At 45.1% G+C, this 25,710-nt stretch overlaps 1 protein-coding gene across 7 annotated transcripts in view; it reads right to left on the bottom strand.

The window, feature by feature from the left end:
- The window catches only part of PUM2 (pumilio RNA binding family member 2), a 4,949,642-nt gene that overhangs the window by 2,283,960 nt on the left and 2,639,972 nt on the right, over positions 1-25,710 (bottom strand). For all 7 annotated transcript variants that reach the window (XM_044067594.1, XM_044067585.1, XM_044067551.1 and 4 more), the window contains exon 14: positions 5,203-5,439. In XM_044067594.1, the coding sequence (XP_043923529.1) occupies positions 5,203-5,439 (237 nt within the window). The remainder of the gene's footprint in view (positions 1-5,202; positions 5,440-25,710) is intronic.

Consider the following 25,710-nt stretch of genomic DNA (forward strand, 5'->3'; position numbering starts at 1 on the left):
TCCAGGTGTGCACCCCAGGCATAGTCTGATGCTTCTGTGGTGAGGGTCTGGGCAGCGTGGGGTTGTGAGAAGGGAAGTCCCTTGTTGTGGTTGCATGCTGCTGCCCACCAAAGAAAATCTTCCCTTGGACAGGGTATCATAGGTATGATGGTTTCCAGGTCTTGACAGTGTTGACACCAAAGGCTTTTTAGGTACCATTGTAGTTTCCCCATATGCAGTCTGGCATATGGAATGAGTAGAATGCAGGAGGCCATGAACCCTAGAGCTTGCAGGATTTTCCTTGTGGATAACTGGGTTCTGGTGGCTAGTTGAGAGAAGTAGCCTGTCAGGTAAGCTTGTTTTTCTGGAGTAAGGAATGCCATCTGGGATGTTGTGTCCAGGCTTGCTCCCAGGAATACATTTTTTTGTGTGGGGATTAATTTTGATTTCTTTTCAGTGATAGTACACCCCAGGGAGGTCAGTAGGTCCTTTACAAAGGTCAGGTGCAGTAACAGCTTTTCCTGACTGTCTGCCTGAATCAGACAATCGTCCAAGTAGGGGGTAAATTTGAATATTTCTTTGTCTGCGAAAAGCAATGGCTGGGGCCAGGTATTTTGTGAGAACTCTGGGAGTAGTGGATAAGCCAAAGGGAAGCTCAGAGAACTGAAAGTCAACAGATACTGCCCTGAAACGTAAATATCTCCTGCAAGATTCCCTGATTGGGATGTGAAGGTAGGCCTCTTTTAATAACCAAGCATCCTTGTGAAGCATTGGAAGAAGCTGCTGGAGGGTGAGCATTTTGAATTTTGGTATCACCAGAAAGGTGTTTAGAATGGATAGATGGAGTAATGGGTGCCAGGTTCCCTCTTTTCTGGGTACCAGGAAGAGTGTGGAATAGAAACCTTTGCCTATTTGGTCTGCAGGAACATACTGTATTGCCCTCATGGAGAGCACAGAAAGGACTTGCATTTTGGCCTCTGCCCACTGGTTTGGAGGAAGATCTGGGAACCCCTTTGGGGTTGGCAATGTGTGGAAATAAAATGTGTATCCCTGGGACACTATGTTGAGGACACATTGGTCTTTGGTAATAGAGGTCCAGTTGTTTGCATGGAAGGAGAGTTTTCCTCCTAGAGGCACAAGCAGGTGGGAAGAGGTAAGGGGTGGAGGTGTAAAAGTCATTGCGAGTTCTTACCATAAGGGGGTGGCTTAGCACTCCCTGTTTTTGAAGAGGAGCAACTATATTGCTTTGTTCTCTGCATTCCCTGGGACTGCTGTCTGGGGGGGGGGGGTCTGCTTCTCCTAGGTCTGGGCTGAAGCTGGCCTGGAGGGGGCCGGAAAAGACCAGTGCTTGGAGGGGCAATGCCTACTGAACCTCGGAGGCTGGACCTGTAAAAGGTCTAACTGTCTGCAAAGACTTAGTTTTTTCTTCCATCTTTTTTTAAAACCTCTTCTGCCTTGGTGTCAAACAAATTGTCTTTGTTCAATGGTGCATCCAGTAATTTTGATTTGACATGGTCTGGCAAGGTCTGCTCCTTAAGCCAAGCATGCCTTCTAAGGACAGAACTAGTGACTGCTGCCCTGCAAGATGCTTTTAGGGCATCAAACCCACACTGCAAGGTGTGCTTAGTAACTTAGCTTGCAGAATACATAAGCTCTTGTAATTCTTTATTTTCTGCACAAGCAGGAAAAGAAGATATTTTTTGTTTGAGGAGTTCCATGGTATGCTGCTATTTCAGCATGTGGAACTGACAATTTAGTGCTCTAATAGCAAGAGTTGCAGAGGTGTATACTTTTTTCCCCGTCTGTCTAAAGCACGGGAATCCCCGTCTGAGGGAGTGGGATTCTTAGGTAAGGTTTCTTTAATTCCTTTAGGTCTTTGGGAGATGACCTCTGGGTCAGCAGTGGGATATTTGAAAAGGAATTTGTGAGAGTCAGGGACTCTGTAGTACCTGTCAGGTTTCCTGAGAGCAGGAGGAAGGGTGTCGGGAGCCATACTGGATTCCATAAAAACAACATCCAGGACAGGAAGAATGGCTAAAGGTCTGTGCTGTGGTAAATCTAAGAATCCCCAGAGTCTCTTTTTTGACTGAGGGTAGTCCTGACATTCCCATTGGAAATGATCCCTTCAAGTATGTAGGGTTTCACCAAATGAAAAATCCTCAGGAGGAGAGGTAGAAGGAATGTATTCCTCTGCATCAGAATCCTCATATGCAGACAGGGGTTGCATGTCTTCATATTCAGAAACCTCAGTGTCATTGGACTCCTGTTCAGATAAAACTACTCGGGACAAGTTTCTTTTTCTTTTGGAAGGGGTAGCCTGGCTTCCCCTAATAAGCATAATAAGGTCTTCCGCCATTTTAAGCCTTTGAGATTGAGGCATGGAAGCAGGTGCTTGAGCTTGGGTCATCGTTTTTTTAGGCATAGTTCATACCCTGGGCCTTAGAAACCTGGTAGTTTTAGAAAGAACTGAAGATGCAAAAGAAGTCATTGGTTTGTGACGAGTATCAGTAGTGCGAAGAAATTCCTCGGAAGCCGGTGCCTGCTCAATGGCTCCGGACCCATCCAAGGTAGAGACATCTGCAGGATTCTTAGTCAAAGAAGAGCCTTGCAGCATACCGAACTCCGAACAGGTCTCGGTAGTGGCCTTTGAATTCACAGAAGCAGGCATCAGGGGCTGCAAAAGCACCCCACTGTGGAACAGAGAATGCATCGGGAGTTTTGGACCTGTGCGGCCTGTCTCTGTCTTTATCCTTGTGTTTTTTCGGGAGGTCAGTAGTCGGATGGCTTACCGAAGCCATATTGGAATAGGAGGACTGAGAGCGAAAATATTTAGCTACAATAAGGGCCTGATGACGTATAGTTCTGGCGTTCAGCAAAACACAAAAGCGACAGTGAGGGATATCGTGGTCTGGGCCTAAACAGGTGACGCAGTAAGAATGGAAGTCTCGGTGTGGTATTTGCTTTTCACAGGCAAGACAATTGTTAACTTTTTCTGACATCGGTTAGAGCAATAAAAAAGGATCCCCAATGGGGTACTTGGCTTTAGAAGACTTCAACTTCAATTCTGCAATGAAACTCAGGTAGCAGCCGACTGGCACTCGTGCGAACTGCTTCTGCTATGGACTCCTCGGCAAGAAAGACTGATGTAATGGCATCGGCTGACGGATTTTATACCACTGACGACCTGACGTTAGTCCTGGAATGATAGCAACCGACACAGAAATACTAAGCCTCTGGTATTTGGGCCAACTGAGGGCTACCCCTGGCAGGATAACCCAAGTGTGATGACTGCAACAGTGAAACACGAGGAGCATCAATAGAATCCTCTCCGTATGAATGACAGTGCAAGGGAGGTTAACTCCTCCTTCTCCAAATCCTGATCTTCAGAGGAATCTTGCTCCAGTGGTCTTTTAAGAGGAGTAGAAGATGAGAGAGAGGCAGGCACTTATCTGAAAAACAGCTCAGTAATCAGCACAGAAGAGAGGCATTCAGACCAATGTTCAATGATGGCATTCGGACTGGCGGCAAAGAGGTTCTGAAGTGTGTGTGTCAGGAAATCACCTTTATGCCCTATGCCTTACGCAGGGAGCATAAGTGTGACATAACGAACCTGTAAATGCTAAAGGCTTTGGTATACTGGATGGACACTGGGCTATCCTTGGCAGGATATCACTTATGTAAAGAATACTAAAAAACAGTGATATGGAAGGGCGTCAAGTAATATGGATGGTTGAAAAAAATTTTACCCCAGGACTGTTCCCTGTACTACTAATGGATAGATGCAGCTCTTAAACGCTACATTCCATCTATAGGTCCCCTCAAATTATCCGTGGTATGGTCCCAGTTATTCTCATTGGGGTAACACATAATTACTGACCAGGGGATGGGATAAGGCCAATCTATAACTAAATGGGATAGGTTATTTTGAGCACAAAAGGAGAAACTGGCTAGGCTTAAAATCGCCCACAAGGGCAGCAATCCTAGTACTTACCCAAAAAGAAAGCATCTCTTAAAATATGAATGTGTTGACCAGCACAAATTAGGCACCCAATTACAAAACTTAAAAAAAGATATCGGTCTCATCTCATTATACTCAGCTAGGATCGCTTGGTTGTTACAATAAAGGATATTCCATTTTTAACTCAACTGTGGACTACCTACTATTTTCTGTTATTAGTTTGTGATAGATATTTTACAGTTCAATTTATATTAGTGAATTAGGTGCATAACAATTAAAGGAGTGAACTTCACACCGTCCACACTGCAAAGTTTCTTCTTGGTTTGATTACAGAACTTGCAACAATCATCAATTCCTCATGATAATGTTACTAAACTAAAATGTGGTGAATCTATTCTGATAACTTTGTCAAGGTTACTACAAAGATTCATTTAAAATGACACTGTACACCACTTGCTATACAGTAAGCCAAACTGCTGCTTAAACTGAAGAAAAGAAAACTGCACCCACATGATGCTGAAATGCAGTGCAAGAAGGAACCATACATAATGACAAATTATAAAAAACTTACAAAACTTCTTTAGAAAGAAAGATTAAAAAGATGGGCTTCTAAATAAACATGTAAATCATGTAGCAATCGCAGCTTGCAAAATAGTGTGCACCAACTATATAAAAAACACAAACGAGAAATATTGATCAAGGGTGGCAAATAAAGAGCACATTATCTTGTAGCAGACCATGACAAATCTACTGTCATTAACAGAGACAACAGAAACTGCTTCGCACCTCCCAGTTTGACAAAAGAATAATATAGGTAGCACACCAATAAGTTGGTCATGACACAGTAGAAAAGCTGTGCTGCAAAAAAAGCTATAAAGATCAAATAAAGACATGCAATTCCATTTTTGCTCTGATACCAACACCCTCAGGGTGGAGGTGGAATGAGGGCTCTCCTTCAGGCAAATGACTGCAAGCAAGGCTCTATGCTCTTTATAAATGTCATCACATAAATGTGGCAATAAGAGATAATAGGGTTAAAAAACAAAGTTACAGTGCAAACTTACTAACACTACAATTGGGACCCTAGTGTCATTTGCTCTGAATGGAAAAATAAATATGAGGTAAGGTAAGCAACACAAGATGTACAACTGTGAGAAAAAAATAGAAAGAACAGCAGCATAGTTCATACACATGTGCCAACAGAAAACAAATGAGCAAATAAATAGCAGTTGCAGTCTATGGTCTGGTAATATCTGTCTACTTACCAAGGTGCAAGTTGGAAGAAGACCCATGTGATGATAATGATGGTGGGGGAGTTAGAGAATGTCCAGGAGTTTGGCTTGGTAGTGACATGCCAATAGGACTTGGAGAGGAAGAAAATCCTAAACTGTTATAGTAAGGCTGTCCAATAGGTGCTAAACTGTTGTTTGATCGTTTGTAAAGGTCTGTACTGGCAGACAGGGATTCCCTCCTGGAGACATTGCTGCTTGCAGAATTTCCAACTGTAAGAGGAAAATTTACAGAAATGAAAACATGAATTTTGCATTAAAATATCAATATTTTCTGTAATCTAAGATCAGAATCTGCTACACAAGCAATACAAGTACACTGCACTTAAGCTTCACATTAGAGCAAATATACGACTCAGAATATTAGGTCATAATATAATGCTGCCTTATTGCTTCCAAGCAAAAAACAAAATTATACAGATTTAAGTATTTTTGTATAGAAAAAACAGTATATATAAGATGTACAAAAAATGTACCTGCACCTGTTAAACTAACATCATGGTAATACAACAGAAAAAACTTCCCATCTCAACGGGAGACTTAAGAGAATGGAGCACAATGGCCTACTGGGGTGGCTTTGTACTTAAAAGAATCTAGCACTAATGACACAACAGCTACACACAAAATACTTCCTTTATAGTACATAAGACCTACAAATTTGAATCAGAAAATGAAATTTGACAGGATGCAGGAAAAAAAGAAAGTTATGTACTTACCATAACTTGGAATCTGCACTATCCAGTATCATTATTCATTATGAATGGGTCTTGGATCCAACCTCGGATCCAAACTGGCAACTGAAAGACAGATCCAGAGCTCAAGCTTCTCCCTTTTCCCATAATCCCTCACTGACCTACAATCCTCAGATCAAGTTTGCTGGACAGAGACAAAGCAGTCTGAACGGCCTATAACACAAGAAAGTCCTTAAGGAAAACATCTTTCCACACCTACCAGACCTCCAGAAGGAAGGGAGATGGAGGGTGTGAATGTAATGAATGACGACACTGCATAGCACAGATTCCAAGTTATGGCAATTACATAACTCTTTATCTGAAGCTATCCATGTCATTATTCATCATGGATAGGTCAGAGTCCCCAGCTACTGTGAACCCTGGTAGGCCTCAGGGAAGGATATGCCAGAGCACAGAGGAACCAAAGGAAGCCCTGTTCCTAGACATCAAATCCAACTTATAATGTGTAATAAAGGAGTGTGGATTAGACCAAGTAGCAGAAGCACAAAACTCATCTACTGAAATCTCAGCCAAAAAGGCAGAAGTAGCAGCCACAGACCTAGTAGAGAGCTTTAACTGATCTGGAAAGTTCCATGCATCTCCTATCATAAATTAATGAAATACAGTGGCGATCTGCCAGACCTTTTCTGGGCTGATACAAGGCTACAAAGAGAGTTGATCCAATTTTCGAAATTCTTCAGTCCTCTTAAGATAAAATCACAATTGCCTATGGACGTCCAAACATATGTTCCCCTTTATTAGAGAAATTAGGGAAGAACACAGGAAACTGAATAGATTGGTTAAGATTGGCCTCCGAAGCTATCTTGGGAATGAACGAAGGATTAGTTCTGAGAGATACCCTATCCTTGTGGAACACCATAAAAGGGGGCATAATGCTAAGAGCCTGCAACTTGGAAACTCTCTTGGCAGAAATAATAGCCACCAAGAAGGCAGTCTCCCAGAACAGGAATCTGCGATCACAATATGCTGCGGGCTCAAAAGGGATTTTGTGTCAAAGACTGCAACACTAGATAAGATCACATGGTGGGGAAGGATTTTTGATAGGAGGTCCAAGGAGAAATACCCCTTTGAGAAAGGCCTTACACAATCTGGAAGAAAAGGTGTGACCCTCATTCACATGGAAATCTGAGATGGCTGCCAAATGGAGTTCAGTCGTGGAGAAAATACCCTCTTTCTGAAATAGAGAAGCCAAAAACAACAGGATGTCAGGAATAGGGCCTGAAAAAGGGTCTACATTTCGTTGTCTGGCCCAAATTGAGAATCTTTTCCACTTGCTAGAATATACCTTCTTGGTAGACGGTTTTTGAGAAACCAAGTTAAAACTCTTCACCAGAGAGGAAAGCCTGGACTGGGAAAGAATCACTGCAATTGGAGGAACCATGCGGTTAGACGAAGAGACTGAAGGTCGGGAGGAGGAAGCCCCCAAGGGTGGGAAATGCGATTGGGGGAGGGATCCAATATCCAGGGAGGATACTTCAGATGAGACCAAAGCAGGGAGAACCACACTGATGAGGCCAAAAGGGTGCAATGAGGATGAGATGGGTCTTCAGGTAACTGGCTTTCTGCAAAACTTTGGGAATGAGGGGAGTTAGGGTAGGCATATAGGAGCCCTGATGGCCAATCGTGAAATAGAGCTTCCCTGGGAGACTTCCCTGAGGGGGGCATCAGCACAAAGTAATTGCTGCATTTGTGCTCGACAGGGGAGGCAAATAAATCACAGCAAGGAAGATCTCAAAGGTAAAAAATCCGATGCGCCACTGATGGATTTGGGGACTACTCGTGAGGATTCAAGGTAGACCTGCTGAGTTTGTCGACTAACAGAGTGGAACCGCCAGGGATGTTGCAAGAGGAAAGCTCCTGGAGGACATCGCTCATTCCCATACTCTCATGGCCTCTCTGCACAGGGGATAAGACCGTGCCCCCCCCCCCCCGCTTGTTGGTGTGCCAGACCACTGTCATGTTGTCCGTTTGAAATGCTATGGTCCCGAGAGGGAGACATTCCTGAAAGGCTTGCAACATTAGAAGGACTACTATGATCTCTAGGACATTTATGTGCAATTTGGTCTCTACAGGGTACCACGTGCCTTGAACCGTCCTTCCCTGAAAATGCCCCCCCACACCCCAACAGGGAGGCATGCAATGTCACTGTGGCCGTGGGTTAGGGAACACAAAAGGGTCTGCCTAGGATCAAATCCTGAGTTTAAAGACACCAGAGCAAGGTGGTTTTTGCACACCTGAGAGATCCTGATGGTCATGGACATGGGGGTGAACCCGAGCAGACCACTGAACTGCTAAGGTCCACTGCAGGACCCTTGTGATATCTGGCCAGAGGTACTAGCTGGATAGCAGCCACCATTGAATCTAGTGCCTGTGAAATTAAGTGGATTTTGTAATGATAGAGCATCAGCAACTGTTGGACCTGGTCCCTAATGATTTGGTCTCTGCGGGGAAGGAGTGCTGCAGTCTCCCACACCGCGTCTAGAACAACCCTGATAAACTCTAGGCTCTGACACGGGAAAAGATTTGACTTGGAGAGGATGACTGTGATGCCAAGATTATGAAAAAGGTGGAAGGTATAGTCGGAGGCCATAGAAAGATGATGGCTCATGGGGGCCATGAGGAGCCAATCATCCTGGTATGGAAAGACCTGGAATCCTTCAAGTCAGAGATGAGCTGCCACCACTGCCATGCATTTTGGAAACACCCAGGAGGCTATGGTGAGTCCAAAGGGCAGGGCTCTGAACTGGTAGCGTTGGCCCCTAACTGAAAGCGCAGATATCTCCTGGAGCGTCTGTCGATTTTGATATGATAGTATGCATCCTTGAGATCCACTGAGCACATCCAATTTTTTTCTTGTGCAGAAGTAGTAGAATGGACTGTAACAGTGACCATCCAGAACTTGGAATTCCTGACTGACAGGTTCAACTCGATAAGGTCCAATATGAGACGCAGGTTCCTGGTCTTTTTCAGCACCAAAAAGAAGCAAGAGTAAGTTACAGACTCTCGTTATCCTGCTGGGACCTCGTGGATGGCTCTTTTGAGAAAAAGGTCTTGGATCTCAAGATGGGCCAACTACTTTTGAGGGGTGGAACATCTGGGAGAGATTTTGGAATTGGAGGGGGCTGAAAAAAGGGTACGAGATAACCCCTGGAAAAAAGAAGTTATGTCTTACCATAACGTTTCATCTGTGTTGTTCAGCTTCTTTCAATCATCACTGATGGGTTCGGTTCCAAGCCCTTGGAACAGAGTCAGCCTTTTACCAAGCACACGCCAGTCAAAAACCCTCAAGCTAAGCTTCTACCCAGAAAACTCTTCTCCCTGTTACCTCATATCGAGTTTGCTAGAGATAGAGAAGTACAGCCGAAGCCACTTCTGTACAAATACCCTAGGACACCACTTGGACCCAAAGTATCCCCAAGGAGCTCTGAAGGAGGAAGTAGGGTGGGAAGTGATGAATAAAAGAAGATGAACACCACAAATGGAACATGATGGTAAGACATAACTTCTTTATCTGATGTTGCTAATCTTCTTTCCATTCACACTGATGGGACAGAATCCCAAGCTACCTTGAGGTCCATGGGCGGCCTTTATGGAAGAGCATTCCCGAGTACCACTGAGCCGAAGGCAGCTCTCCCTCTGGAGACCAAATCCAATTTGTAATGATTGATAAAGGTATGAGGTTTAAGCCCAAGTGGCTGCTGTGCAAAGGTCATCCATGGAGCCCTGGAAAGGAAAGCTACACATGTTGCCATGTATGTAGTGGAGTGAGTTTTAAATTTTGGCATAGGTTCTTTTGTGAGGGAATAGATACAACGTATGCCATCCCTTAGCCATTTTGATAATGTAACTTTGGAAACAGTATTTCCCATTCTAGGCACAGAGAAGGAGATGAAAAGCTGTTCAGACTTACGGATAGGTTTGGTCCTGTCTAGGTAGAATCTTAGTTGCCTATGTACATCTAAGGAATGTAGGCAGTACTCCCCTTTGTTGGAAAAATTCAGAAAGAACACTGGTAGGTCAATGGTCTGGTTAATGGGAAATTCAAAAACCACTTTGGGAAGGAAGGATGGGTTCGTCCGGAGTGATACCCTGTCTTTATGGAAGACCAAATAGGGCCTCTTGATATACAATGCCTACAACTCAGAGACCAGTCTGGCTGACATGATGGCTACTTAGAACAAAGATTTCCAGGAAAAGAAATTTAGGTCACACTTCGCTACTGGTTCAAAGGGATTTTGAGTCAAAGACTGTAGGACTAAAGTGAGGTTCCATGGTTCCACAGGCTGTCTGACAGCAGGCCTGATTTGAGAGGTTCCCTTGAGAAAGGCTTTGCACAGACGTAAGGAGATGAGAGGGGGGCCCATCTATACCATTGTGGAAGTTAGAAATCGCCACTAGGTGTACTTGTACGGTAGAGGCAGAGGCTCCATTATCAAAAAACTTAGCCAAGTATTGCAGGACAGCAGTTATTGCCGAATGGGGGAATAGCATGTTAGCCTTAGACCAGATGGAGAACCTTTTCCATTTACCCTGATAAAGTCTTCTGGTGGATGGTTTATGCGAGGCCAGAATAATGTTCCGAAAAGGTGAAATGAGATTAGCTTGCCTGGCAACTAACGGAAGAAGAGAAAAGTACAGTTTTGTACCTACCATAAATGTAGATGTCGGCCGGATTCCAAAGTCTGGGTCTGGCCTTGGCTGATGTCGCACTTCACCCGACGTCATAGCTGCAGTTCTTCGGGTATAAAGGCATCAGCCGACGCCATTTTCCTCAGTGTTTCTTGCCCCAGATGCCAGGTGCCCTCTAGGAAGGCTAAATTTGGATAAATGCAAATGGTTCCAAATAGTAGAGAGCAAACAAAAAATAAGCATGTATGTACATAAATACAAACAAATACACCATAATAGATTCCCCCAGCTAGCTACAAGATGGGCAAATACCCTAGTACCACCACAGAGGGGAAGGAGGGTGGGTAATCCTGACTGCAGATGCATGCCTATCGGACATCTACATTTATGGTAGGTACAAAACTGTACTATGTCCTTCAAGGATGCATCTGCAGTCCTTACAAATGGGTAGAATACCATAGCCAAACTGGGTGAGGAGGAGAAATAAGATTATGGTGTAGTTAAGATCCCTTGCAAAACAGCAGTGGCAAAACCTGCTCGGGATCTGGAGTATAAAGGTAAATTATAATGCTTGGCAAATGTATGTACGGAGCTCCAAGTAGCAGCCTCTAAAATGTCTTTGGTAGCCACTCCTCGTAAAAAAGCTGTGGTAGTGGCTGTAGCCCTTGTAGAGTGAGGACTGATGTTTTCTGGAGTTTTCTTTCCATGGTAGGAATAACAAAATCTAATGCAATTTCCTATCCACTTAGAGATTGTCTGTTTCAAAATTGCTTTTCCTTCCATTCCTGTTGCATATGCTACCAGTAGCTGGTCAGTTTTTCTATTGCTCTTGGTCCTGTCCAGGTAGTAACGTAATTGTCTATGTACATCCAAGGTATGCAACAGTCTTTCTCCCCTGTTCTGTGGGTTGGGGAAGAATGTAGGTAGGTGGATGGCTTGATTTAAAGATACCCTGGAGACCACCTTTGGCATAAAAGTAGGATTAGTTCTCATGGACACTCTATCTTGATGGAAGATCAGGAAGGGCTGTACTGCCATTAATGCCTGTAGGATACCCTTCTTGCTGAAGTGATTGCAAGCAGGAAAGCAGTTTTCCATGATAAGTACTGTAATTCTGCTGTTGCTGCTGGCTCGAAAGGAGGGAGTGTCAACTTTTCTAGCACAAAGTTCAAGTCCCATGCTGGCAATGGTGGCTTCCTAGGTGGTTTTACGTTTTTAATTCCTCTCAGAAACTGCCTGAGTAGAGGATGTGAGAAGACTGGAGGATCCAAGTTGTATTCTGCTGAAATAGCTGATGCATGAATCTTAATGGAAGAATAGGACAGGCCGTTGTAGAAGAGCTCTGCCAAGTATTCCAGGACGTTAGCTATGTTTACCAGTGCCACATTTTCTCCTTTTGCCGTACTCCAAATGAGATATCTTTTCCATTTTGCTGAATAATTTTTTCTTGTTGAGGGTCTGCGAGCCTCCAAGATAATGTCTTTAACCCTTTGAGATAAATCTGGGTTATTTAGTCTTATGCAATGCTCCAGGCAGCCAGTTGCAGTGTTTTCAGGTTTGGATGTAGGGTTTTGAAGTTGTTCTGTGTTAACAGCAGGGGAACAAGGGGTAGAGGCCATATTTGTTCTCGAGACATGCTCCTCAGTAATGGGTACCAATGTTGCCTTGGCCAGTCTGGAGCTATCAGGATGATCCTTGGACGGTCCTCTTTGATCTTCAATAGCACCTTGTGCATCAAAGGAAGAGGTGGGAATGCATATGCTGTCAGGTTTTTCCAAATGAAGGATAGGGAGTCCACTTTCCAAGCAAGTGGGTGGTACGTCCTTGTGCAGAATTATTTCAGTTGTTGGTTGTGTGGGGTTGCAAATAAGTCTATTTCTGGTAGTCCCCATTTCCCTGTAATGGTTTTGAAGATGTCTGGATGCAGCATCCACTCGTGAGCATCCGTGGTAGTTCTGCTCAGGATGTCTGCTAGTATATTTTCTTTTCCTGGCACAAAAATTGCTTGTAACTGAATGTTGAAGCTCAGGGCCACATTCCAGAGGTCCATTGCCATCCGGCATAGAGGGTATGAATGTGTGCCTCCTTGTTTGTTGATGTACCACATAACTGTGGTGTTGTCCGTCCTTATCAGCAGTTGACCCTGTTGGAGAAATGGTCTGAATGCCTGAATTGCCAGTTTTACTGCCAGCATTTCCTTTTGATTTATGTGTAGGCGCAGCTGGTCTTGAGTCCATAAGCCCTGTGTGCATTTGTCCAGCATGTGTGCCCCCCAACCGAGGGCTGAGGCGTCTGTTGTGATGGCCTGGCTTGGCTGAGTGTTGTGGAAGGGCAGTCCCTTGTTTAATTGACAGGCCTGAGCCCACCATTGGAATTCTTGCTTCAGGCATGGAATTATTGGAATTTGGGTTTCTAGGCTGTGCTTGTGCTGAGACCATAAACTCCTTAGGTACCACTGTAACTTTCTCATATGTAGTCTGGCATGTGGAATCAATATTATGCAGGATGCCATGTAACCGAGGGCTTGCAGGACCTTTCTTGCTGTTAGCTGGTTCTGCTTTGTTAATGCCATGAAGTAGAGAGGGAGTTGCTCCTGTTTTTCTACGGTCAGGAATGCCATTTGTTTTGATGTGTCCAGATCTGCACCCAAGAAGGTTATCCTTTGGGATGGTATCAGCCTTGACTTTTTTATATTGACTGTGTATCCCAGGGCTTGTAGTAGATGAATGACCCTTTCCAAATCTTTTGTTAACTTGTTTTTGTTGTCCGCTTGTAACAGGCAGTCGTCCAGGTAAGGGTAAATTTGAATTCCCTGAAGTCTGCAATGAGCAATTACTGATGCCAGGCATTTTGTGAATACTCTGGGCGCAGTAGATAAGCCAAAGGGCAATGCTGAGAATTGATAATGCTCTGATCCTGCAAGAAATCTGAGGTATCTTCTGCAATTTGGTCGTATGGGGACGTGCAGGTATGCCTCCTTGAGATCTAGAGTTACCAGCCAAGACTCCTTGCCCAGCATGGGAAGAAGCTGCTGTAGGGTCAGCATTTTGAATTTTGGAACAATGAGGTATGTGTTTAAAGCGGACAGGTCGAGAATAGGTCTCCATTGGTTTTCTTTTCTTGGTACCAGGAAGAGTCTGGAGTAAAATCCTTGCCCTTGTTCCATAGATCGTACTCTTTCTACAGCTCTCATCCTTAGTAAGTGAGTTATTTGTTCTAGAGCTTCTGTCTTCTGATTTGGAGGTAGGTTTGGCATTCCTCTCTTCCTTGGTAGAGTATGGAAGTGAAACCTGTAACCTTGGTCTATTGTCTGTAAAATCCATTTGTCTCCTGTGATGTAATGCCAGTTTACTGAAAATAAGGCTAGCTTCCCGCCTAAGGGTGCTTCTAGTTGTTCCCTGGTAGGCGGTGCCAGAGCCAAGTCACTGTGATTGTCCTGTGGAAGTGGTGGTGGCTGGGTCTGTGGCTGCACCTCGCTGGTTGTTATTTTGCCACTGACATCCCCTGTAGGCACCTCTGGATTGACCCCTGCCTCTTGAGCGCCTATTCCTGCCTCTCGGAGCTCTGGAGGTGTCTGGAAAGGACCAATTCTTGGAAGGCCAGTTCCTGCTAAACCTTGGAGGCTGGACCTGCAAGAAATCCTTGACTGTCTGGACAGATTTTGCTTGGTCTTCCACCTTCTTCAGCACCTGCTGTGCAGGGGAGCCAAACAAATTGAGCTTATCCATGGGAGCATCTAGGAGTTTTGATTTAACATGGTCTGGTAAGGACTGCTCTTTTAACCATGCATGTCTTCTGATCACTGTGCCAGTCATGGCTGATCTAAAGGAAGCCTCCAGTGCATCATAGCCGCATTTTAAGGAATGATTACTGACCTGCTGAATGTTATGTACCATTTCCTGTACAGATTTTTTATCTAATGGTTCATCAGAGGTTAGTTTTTTAGTTAACTGGTCTAATATAAATTCCTGATACTGAATCATGTGGAATTGGCTGTTCAAGGCCCTAGCTGAAAGAGTAGCAGAAGTGTAAACTTTTTTACCCCATCTCTCTAAGGCCCTAGATTCCCTTTCAGAGGGGAGGGGGTTTTTGGTAGAGGTAGCTGCTACAGCCTTGGGTCCATGGGAGATAGTTTTGGGATCTGCAAAAGGGGCCTTATACAAATGATAATGTGTGTCCGGAACCCTGTAGTACCTATCGGGTTTAGCCGGGGCCGGAGGTAGAGAATCAGGAGAAGTACAAGCATCATTAAATGCATCATCCACCACAGTAAGTACTGGAGGAATGGCTAAAGGCCTATGCTGTGGCAAATGCAAAAAGGTTCTAAGCCTTTTCCTAGAGTCTGAAAAATCCTGGCCCTGCCATTGAAATTGTTCTCTCATAGCATGCAAGGTTTCCCCAAAGGAAAATTCCTCAGGCGGAGAGGCAGAAGGAATGGACTCTTCTGCATCAGAGTCCTCATAAGGAGAAAAGGAGCCCTCTGGAGTGTTTGAATTGTCGGAATCATCAGAGGGGTCATCTGAAGAAACTGGCTCAGGGGGCTCTACTCTAGTCCTCTTCTCTGGAGGTGGGTGAGAGGCCCTGTCTGGATGCGGTTGGGATCCCCGGATCAAAGAAATGAGATCCTCTGCTAGACTAAGCATTTGTGAACTAAAGCTAGGCCTGTGAGAGGGGGTCTTAGCAGGCACAGTTTTGGTAGTTTTTGCTGCTTTAGCCCTGGCAAAGGCCTTAATCGACATGGATGCAGGAGGCCTAGCAGCTCCACGTGCAGGGGTGGATATATCCAAAGGGATAGTGTCAGATAAATCCTGTGAACCTGCAAGAGCAGGTGGGATTTCAGTAGCAGATTCAGCCAAGCTAGATGAGGTCTCGGTAAAAGGTAAGTTTTCGGCCGAAGGAAGAACCGTGGACTCTGTTTCAGCCGAAACCGAGACACTCGCGGTTGGCTTAACCGCGGTTTCGGCCGAAACCGCGGACCGCGAGTGTCGGTCCTGTTCCTTGCGCTTTTTAGAAATTTGCGTAGTCGGAGGATCCGATGGCATAATGTAAGCAAAAGCGGAGCCGAAAAACTCCTCAGCAAATTCCGATCGACGTCTAAGCGTCCGTCGGTTAAAAGAAGCACAGGCTAGACAAGCTGCTACGTCGTGGTCTGGGCCTAAGCAAGGTAAGCAGTAAGAGTGGAAATCTTTATGAGGTATTTGTTTCCCACAAGTTAAACAGTTATTCACTTTTTCTGACATCGGCTGAGGCAAGAAAGAGTCCCCAACGGGGTACTTAGCTTTTTAGAAGTCTTCGGTAGAAGTATTCGGTAGTGGTAATCTCTGGTTCTGACCGACCGGCACTTGCGAACAGCTTCTGCTTCGGGTGCCACGCGGCAAGAAAGACTGAGGAAAATGGCGTCGGCTGATGCCTTTATACCCGAATAACTGCAGCTATGACGCCGGGTGAAGTGCGACACCAGCCAAGGCCAGACCCAGACTTTGGAATCCGGCCGACCGAAGGGCTGCCTGACGACAGGACAACCCATTTGTAAGGACTGCAGATGCATCCTTGAAGGACATCCAAGCAATTAGCTTGAGACTGGACAGATTCGGGTGGCTCAACCCTTAGGGGTCAGTAATCAGATCTGGAAGAGGGTCCAGAATCCACGGCGGGTATACTAGGTGAGGCCGAGGGAAGGGGAACCAAACTTGTCGAGGGCAGAATAGGGCTATGAGGCTCACCTTGCATCTCAACTGAAGAGCTTTCTTTAGGAATTGTGGCATCAGGGGAATGGGAGGATAAGCATAAAGAAGTCCCGGGGGCCAATCTTGGATTAGAGCATCGCTCGGGGAATCCCTCTCTGGGGTAAACAGGGCAAAATTGCTGCTGCACTTGTTGTTCGATGGGGAGGCGAAAAGATCACAGCAAGGCTGGCCCCAGTGGCTGAAGATTTATGTCGCCACCTCGGGGTTGAAGGACACTCGTGAGGCAGGAGGATGCATCTGCTCAGTTTGTCCGCAATTATTTTGGAGCTTCCTGGGACATGCGTTGCTATCAGAAAGAGGCTGGAAGCTATCGCCCACTGCCAAATTCTCATGGCCTCGCGACACAGGGGGTAGGACTTGGTTCCGCCTTGCTTGTTGATAATATCAGACCACTGACATGTCGTCTGACTGAATTGCAATTATCCCAGAAGGGAGAACCGAATGAAAAGCCTGCAACGCTAACAGCACCACTCTCAGTTCTAGAACATTGATATGCAGGTGGGCCTCTGAGGTGGACTATGCACCTTGAACGGTCTTTCCCTGAAAATGGCTCCCCCACCCGATCAGGGAAGCATCCGTGGTTACAATGGCCCTGGGCTGAGGGGACTGAAATGGGGGACTGAAATGGGCGACTCCAAAGATCTGTGTCCGGCCGCATCCACCAAAAAAGGTCCTGCTTGCAGGAGTTGGTTTTTGAATCTGGTAATTGAGGGGGTGATAGTTCAGGAACAGTTGACAAAGGAGCCATTGTAGGATTTGCATGTGTAGCTTTGCTAGGGGCACTATTGGAATTGAAGCTGCCATGGATCCTAGGGCCTGAAGAACTTTCCTTCCTGAAACTTTTGTTTGACAGAGTGTCACTCGGAACTGCAGCCTCAATCGCTGGAGTCTGTGATTTGGGAGTGACACTAGACAGGACCGGATATTGAAAAAGTACAGTTGTGTACACTTACCATAAATGTAGACCTTCGAGTGCATTCACTGTTGCAGTCATCACATGTGGGTTATCCTGTCAAGGGTAGCCCTCAGTTGGCCCGAATACCAAAGGCTTAGTATTTCTGTGTCAGTTGTTGTAGCTCCAGGACTGACGTCAGGTCGACAGTGGTATAAAATCAGGCAGTCAATGCCATTACATCAGTTTTTCTTGCCCTGTCAGGAGCCCCCAAATACAGAGCTAGGTTATGGTGGAAGAACATCACCAGTAGAAAGTAAATACCAAAAATTCCCAGTAAGGAGAGGAAGAGAGAGAGAGGGAGAGAGAGACAAGGGGGATGGAGCGGGGGAAACCAGGACTGCAACAGTGAATAAACTCGAAAATCTACATTTATGGTAAGTGTACACAACTGTACTATGTTCTTCGTGTTTTACTGTTGCAGTCAACACATTTGGGTTAATTCCCAATGGTGAAGAAAAGGGTGGAGGCAGTCAAGAAGACTTGGGGCTGGCTAGGATGCCCTGCAAGACTGCGGTGGCAAAGCCTGCCCTGGATTTGGAGAAGTTAGGCAGGTGGTAATACTTGATGAAGGTATGAACAGATGTCCATGATGCAGCCTCCAGGATATCACTGGTGGGAACCCCTCTGAGAAAAGCTGCAGAGGTGGAGGTTGCCCTGGTTGAACGTGTCCTGACCTCCTTTGGGGGCGGTTTCCCACGCTGTTTGTAGCAGAAATGGATACAGTGTGCCATCCATTTGGAGACTGTTTGGATATGGCCTTGCCGTCTGCCCCTGCTGCAAAGCTGACTAGAAACTGATCAGATTTTCTAAAAGATTTAGTCCTGTCCAGACAGAATCTGAGCTGTCTGCGCACATCTAGAGTGCAGAATTCTTTTCCTCTTGTATTGTGGGTTAGGGAAAAAGGTGGGCAAATGAATGGATTGGTTGAGAGCCACACTGGACACCACATTAGGCATGAAGGATGGGTTAGTCCTGAGGGAGACCCTGTCAGCGTGGAAAATGATGAAGGGCTCTACAGCCATGAGTGCTTGTAGCTCAGATACTCTTCTAGCTGGAGTGATGGCCAGAAGCAAAGCTGTCTTCCAAGAGAGGAACTTTAACTCTGCTGAAGCTGCAGGTTCAAAGAGGGGTAGGGTGAGCTTTTCCAACACAAAGTTCAGATCCCAAGCTGGGTGGCCTTAAGTTGTTAGCCCCTCTTAGGAACTGTTTGATGAGAGGGTGTGAGAAGAGAGGTGGCTCGGTGCTGTAATGAGCAGAGACGGCAGAGGCATGAATTTTAATAGAAGAGAAGAATAGACCCCTGTGTAGTAGGTCTGCAGGATGAGAGGTAGGGAGGGCTGTACCATTCCAGCTCCCTTAGCCTGGATCCAGGTGCAAAACCTTTTCCACTTGTCAGCATAGGATTTTCTAGTGCTGGGGTGTCTGGCCATCTAGGACTTGTTTGCTTAGGCTGGCAGCCTGAAGAGAGGTCAGGGAATAAGCCAGGCTCAGAGTCTGCAGTTGGGGATGCATGAATTCCCCACTCCTCTGGGGCAGGAGTGTTGGGATCTGAGGTAGGTGCCATGGTGGCAGGGGTGACGGGCTGCACAGCAGTGGGTACCAGTGCTGGGGTGGCCAGTCTGAGGCAATCAGGATTGCCCTAGGTTTTTCATCCCTTATTTTGAGCAGTACCCTTGAAATGAGTGGTAGAGGGGAAAATGCATAGACTGAGAGGTTTACCCACTTGTAGGATACAGCATCCACTTTCCAGGCCTTGCTGTGAGGTTCCCTGGTGCAGAATTTGCTGAGCTGATGATTGGAGTGGGAGGCAAAGAGGTCCGCCTTCGGGGTGCCTCATTTCTGGGTTAAATGGGTGAAGGTTCTGTGGCCTAGCTGCCACTAGTGTGGGTCTAGCAGGTTTCTGCTTAAGTTGCCTGCAAGAGAGTTTAGGGAGCCTGGCAGGAATTGCGCTAGCAGGTATAGTTGCATGGCTGAGACCGTGTGCCAAAGGGTCATGGCAAGCCTGCAGAGAGGATAAGAGTGAGTCCCTCCCTGCTTGTTGATATAACACACATCACTGTGGTGTCTGTTTGATCAGTAGAGGTCTCGGGGAGAGTAGGCGGGGTCTGAAAGCTGTCAGGGCATGCTGAACAGCTAGCATCTCTTTTTGGATGACGTGCAGATATATTTGATTTGGGCTCCAATGGCCGTGAATTGACCTGCCATCCAGGTGTGCACCCCAGGCATAATCTGATACGTCTGTGGTGAGGGTCTGGGTGTCATGGGGTGGTGAGGCTCTGGGCGGCGTGGGGTTGTGAGAAGGGAAGTCCCTTCTTGTGGTTGCATGCGGCTGCCCACCAAAAAAAATCTTTCCTTAGGCAAGGTATTATTGGTATGATTATTTCCAGGTCTTGAGAGTGTTGACACCAAAGGCTTTTTAGGTACCATTGTAGTTTCCTCATATGCAGACTGGCATATGGAATGAGTAGAATGCAAGAGGCCATGAACTCTAGAGCTTGCAGGATTTTCCTTGCGGTTAACTGGGTTCTGGTGGCTAGTTGAGAGAAGCTGTCTGTCAGGTAGGCTTGTTTTTCTGGAGTAAGGAATGCCATCTAGGAAGCTGTGTCCAGGCTTGCTCCCAGGAAAATATATTTTTTTGTGTGGGGGACTAGTTTTGATTTATTTTCGTTAATAGTATACCCAGGGAGGTCAGTAGGTCCTTTACAAAGGTTAGGTGCTTTAACAGCTTTTCCTGACTGTCTGTCTGAGTCAGGCAGTCTAAGTAGGGATAAGTTTGAATATTTCTTTGTCTGCAAAAGGAAATGGCTGGACCCAGGCATCATGTGAAAACTCTGGGAGAAGTGGATAAGCCAAAGGGAAGTGCAGAGAACTGAAATTGCATAGATCGTTGCCCTGAAATGTAGACATTTCCTGCAAGACTCCCTGATTGGGATGTGTAGGTAAGCCTCTTTTAGGTCTAGGGTGGCTAACCAAGCATCCTTGGAAAGCAAAGGAAGAAGTTGCTGTAGGGTGAGCATTTTGAATTTTGGTATTACCAGAAAGGCGTATAAGAATGGATAGATCAAGGATTGGGCGCCAGATGCCCTCTTTTCTGGGTACCAGGAAGAGTGTGGAATAGAAAAGTACAGTTGTGTACACTTACCATAAATGTAGATGTTCGAGTGTATTCACTGTTATAGTCATTACATTTGGGTAATCTGCTGGCAGGCTGCCCTCAGTCAGCCTGAATATCAAAGTCTTGTGTCTTGTGTCAGTTGCTGTCTCCTCTTCAATGACGTCAGGTCTTCAGGGGTATAAAACATGCAGACAATGCCATTTTCTTCAGTTTTTCTTGCCCCAGATGTCAGGTGCCTCCCATATGGGGAGCAAAAATGTCTATCTACATATATATATATATATATATATATATATATACATACATATACATACATACATATATATATATATATATATATATATATATATACATATACATATATATATATATATATATATATATATATATATATATATATATATATATATATATATATATATATATATATACATATACATATGTACATATATACATATATATATATATATATATACATATATATATATATACATATATATATATATATATATATATATATATATATATATATATATATATATATATATATATATATATATATACATACATATATAAAAATGCAATTGTAACAACAAACTTTACCTTTATCTAAAAGCAAATACACCACAAAGGCTGCAGAATATAGTGAAGAAAAGATAAGTTCTAGAAAAAAGGGGGATGGCGGGTGGATAACCCGGACTGCAACAGTGAATTCACTCAAACATCTAAATTTATGGTAAGTATACACAATTGTACTATGTTCTTCGTGTTCTACTGTTGCAGTCATTACATTTGGGTAGAATCCCAAAGCTATGGATGGGAGGCTGGAACTAAATAGCATTATGAGTGGCTATAAGGCCCTGCAAAACTGCAGTGGCAAAGCCTGCTCTGGACTTAGAGAAGAGGGGCAAATAACAATGCTTTGTAAAAGTATGAAGAGAGCTCCAAGTAGCAGCTTCTAGAATGTCTTTGGTTGGCACTCCTCTGAGAAAAGCTGGTGAGGTAGATGCACTCTGGTGGAATGTGACCCAATTCCCTTGGTTTACCATGATGAAAGTAGCAGAAACTAATACAGTGGCTTATCCACTTTGAAATAGTCTGCTTTGAAATAGCCTTCCCCTCTGATCCTGCAGCAAATGCCACCAATAGCAGCACAGACTTTCTTAGAGATTTGGTCCTGTTTAAGTAGAATCTTAGTTGTCTGTGTACGTCCAAGGAATGCAGAATCCGCTCTCCCCTGTTCTGCGGATTTGGGTAAAAAGTTGGCAGATGAATAGTTTGGTTAAGAGCCACAATTGATACCACCTTAGGCATAAAGAAAGGATTGGTCCTGAGGGACACCCTGTCCGGGTAAAATGTAATAAAAGGCTCCACAGCCAAGAGGGCCTGTAGTTCTGAAACCCTTCTTGCTGAAGTGGTTGCCAGAAGGAAAGCTGTTTTCCAAGATAAAAACTTTATATCCGCAGCAGCTGCTGGTTCAAATGGAGGCAGGGTGAGCTTTTCCAACACAAAATTGAGGTCCCATGCAGAAGTTGGTGATCTTCTGGGGGGGGCCTTAAATCTTTGGCCCCTCTATGACACGGTTAAGCAGAGGATGAGGAAAGATGGGAGGCTCTGTGTTGTAATGAGCCGAAATGGCAGAGGCATGGATTTTTATTGATGAAAAAGATAGGCCCTTGTCAAGCATCTCTGTCAAGTATTGTAAAATCTGAGGAATATTTGGCTTTGCTGTGTCCGTTCCTTGTGCTTAGTTCCAAGCACAGAATCTCTTCCATTTAGCAGCATAAGATTTTCTAGTACTAGGCCTTCTGGTTTCCATAATGACATCCATCACAGATTTACTGAGAGGAGTTGTTTGAATAACTACATGATCAGCCACGCTGCCAGGTTCAGAGTTTGGAGCTGATTGTGCAGAATTTGACTGCTCTGCTGAGACAGTAGGGTGAGGTATTTGAGGCAAGTACCAAGGAGTTAGTTCAGAAATATTCCTTAGAATTGGGTACCAGTGCTGGCGAGGCCAGTCCGGGGCAATTAGGATCATTTTTGTTTTTTTCCTGTCTGACCTTTAGTAAGACCTTGGGAAGAAGAGGCAGAGGAGGAAAGGCGTAGACTGATAGGTTTTTCCAACTGAAGGATAGTACAGTTTTGTACCTACCATAAATGTAGATGTTCGAGTGCTCATACAGCTGCAGTCATAACAGATGGTTTATCCTGCCATCAGGTGGGTCCTTGGTCGGCCGAATTCCAAAGTCTAGGTCCGGCATCGGTTGTCGTCGCTTCTTCCCTGACGTCAGTGCGGCAGGGGTATAAAAGAGGCAGCCGACGCCATTTTCTTCAGGTTTTCTTGCCCCAGATGTCAGGTGCCCCCACAAGGAAGGCAAACATAATGTTATGCAAAGATGCAATGTTGATAAATCAAAAACAGTACTTGCAAGCAAATACACCATAAAAGAATACCCCAAAAAGGTTATATGAAAAGTGTTTGTCATAAGGCCTGTCCTAAGAGGGGAGGGAAACCTGGACTGCAGCTGTATGAGCACTCGAACATCTACATTTATGGTAGGTACAAAACTGTACTATCTTCATCGTGCATACAGCTGCAGTCATAACAGATGGGTAGAATCCCAAAGCTAAGTAAGGGTGGTAGGCACTAAGTGGAACTAGGAGGGGCTAGGATGCCCTGCAGGACTGCTGTGGCAAAGCCCGCTCTAGATTTTGAGTATAGTGGGAGGTGATAGTGCTTGGAGAAAGTGTGCACTGAACTCCAGGTGGCTGCTTCCAAAATGTCCTTGGCAGGGACCCCCCTGAGGAAGGCTGCAGAGGTAGCTGTGGCTCTGGTGGAGCGGGATCTGATGCATGCAGGCACAGTTTTTCCATGAAATGAGTAACAAAAGCGTATGCAGTGGGCTATCCATTTTGAAATTGTCTGTTTGGAAATAGCCTTTCCCTGAGCACCTGCAGCATGGGACACAAAGAGTTGCTCAGATTTCCTGAATGGCTTTGTCCTGTCCAAATAGTAACGAAGTTGTCTGTGAATGTCCAAGGAATGTAGTAGTCTTTACCCTTTGTTTTGTGGATTAGGATAAAAGGTAGGTAAGTGGATAGTCTGATTCAAAGCTACACTGGATACTACCCTTTGGCATAAAGGTAGGGTTGGTTCGTAAGGAAACTCTGTCCTGATGGAAAATGATGAATGGTTGCACAGCCATGAGGGCCTGTAGCTCCAAAACCCTGCGTGCTGAGGTGATAGCCAGAAGAAAGGCTGTTTTCCATGACAAGTACTGTAACTCTGTTGAAGAAGCTGGCTCGAAGGGAGGAAGGGTCAGCTTTTCCAATACGAAGTTGAAGTCCCAAGCAGGGACTGGTGGTTTCCTTGGGGGTTTTATAGTCTTTGCCCCTCTGAGGAACTGCCTTAAGAAAGGATGAGAGAATAAAGGAGGATTCTGTGTTGTATTGTGCAGAAATGGCTGAAGCATGGATCTTGATGGAGGAGAAAGAAAGTCCACTGTTTAACATCTCAGCTAGGTACTGTAAAATTTGAGGTATATTTATTACCCAAGGATTCTGTCCCTTTTTGATTCCAGGCACAAAATCGTTTCCATTTGGTGGAGTAGGCCTTTCTAGTAGAAGGTCTCTTCTGGCCTCCAAGATGACATCCTGCACCTCCTTGGAGAGGAGAAACTGTTGGGAAATCAAGGAATTTTCCATGCAGCTAGATTTAGAGTTTTGAGATGGCTGTGAAGGGATTTGTAGTTGTGCTGGGACAACAGAAGAGGGACTAGAGGTAGGATCCATGGTGGGGAATGTGTCAGGCTCTTCAGGAGCGGATACCAGTGTTGTCTTGGCCAGTCTGGAGTAATGAGAATCATTTTTGGCCTCTCTGCTCTGGCTTTTAATAGAACTTTGGGCAGCAGAGGAAGAGGCGGGAAGGCATAGACTGTCAATGTGGCCCAATTGAAGGAAAGTGCGTCCACTTTCCAGGCCTGTGAATGACAGGTCCTTGAACAAAATTTTTTCAACTGGCAATTTCTGTGGGTAGCAAAGAGATCTATGTCTGGCTTTCCCCATGCCTGAGTTATCTTTGTGAAAACTTGAGGATACAACTTCCATTCGTGTGGATCTGTCATATTTCTGCTTAGGTTGTCTGCCAGTGTGTTTTCCTTCCCTGGCAGGAATTGTGCCTGTAGTTGAATTTGCAATTCCAGTGCTGTGTTCCATAGGGTCATGGCTTGCCTGCAAAACGGGTATGAATGAGTTTCCCCCTGTTTGTTTATGTACCACATCACTGTGGTGTTGTCTGTTCTTATCAATAGCTGGCCTGGATGCAGTAGGTCTTTGAAGGTCATAATAGCCTTTTGCACGGCTAGCATTTCCTTTTGGTTGATGTGAAGGTGCTTCTCTTTTCGGGTCCATTTTCCCTGAATGCACTGATCTGTCATGTGTGCTCCCCAGGCGTAGTCTGATGCGTCTGTTGTGATGATTTGAGTTGCTTGAGGTACACAGAAAGGAAGACCTGTGTTTCTTTGGCAAGCTTGAGTCCACCACAAAAATTCCTTTTGAAGGCATGGAATGAGTGGTATAATTGCTTCTAAGCTGTGGCTGTGTTGAGACCATTTAGGTACCATTGAAGTTTCCTCGTATGCAGCTTTGCACATGGGATTAGTAGGATGCAAGATGCCATGAATCCCAGAGCCTGCAGGACTTTCCTTGCAGTTAGGCTGGTGTAAGTTGCCATTTTTCGGAAGTATTGAGACAGTTGCCCTTGCTTGTCTGGCGTGAGGTAGGCCATCTGGGTGGTTATATCCAAGCTGCCACCCAGGAAAATTATTTGTTGAGAGGGTATTAGTTTTGATTTCTTTTTGCTGACTGTGTATCCCAGGAAGTTCAACAGTTTTATTACAAACGCCAGGTGCTGCAGTAGTATGTCCTTGTTGTCCGCTTGGATCAGGCAGTCGTCCAGATTTGGGTAGATTTGTATCCCTTGTAGTCTGCAGAAGGCGATTACTGATGCCAGGCATTTCGTAAACACTCTGGGCGCAGTAGATAAGCCAAAGGGCAATGCAGAGAATTGGTAATGGGTTGAACCTGCAAGAAATCTGAGGTATCTTCTGCAATCTTGTCTGATAGGGACATGCAGGTATGCCTCCTTGAGGTCCAATGTTACCAGCCAAGACTCCTTGCCCAGCATGGGAAGAAGCTGCTGTAATGTGAGCATCTTGAATTTTGGCACCTGTAGATATGTGTTTAGGATGGATAGGTCTAAGATAGGTCTCCAATCTTTGTCTT

Source organism: Protopterus annectens, chromosome 1.part0 (genome assembly GCF_019279795.1).
Source record: "Protopterus annectens isolate FY-2018-M chromosome 1.part0, PAN1.0, whole genome shotgun sequence".
NCBI lineage: Eukaryota > Metazoa > Chordata > Ceratodontiformes > Protopteridae > Protopterus > Protopterus annectens.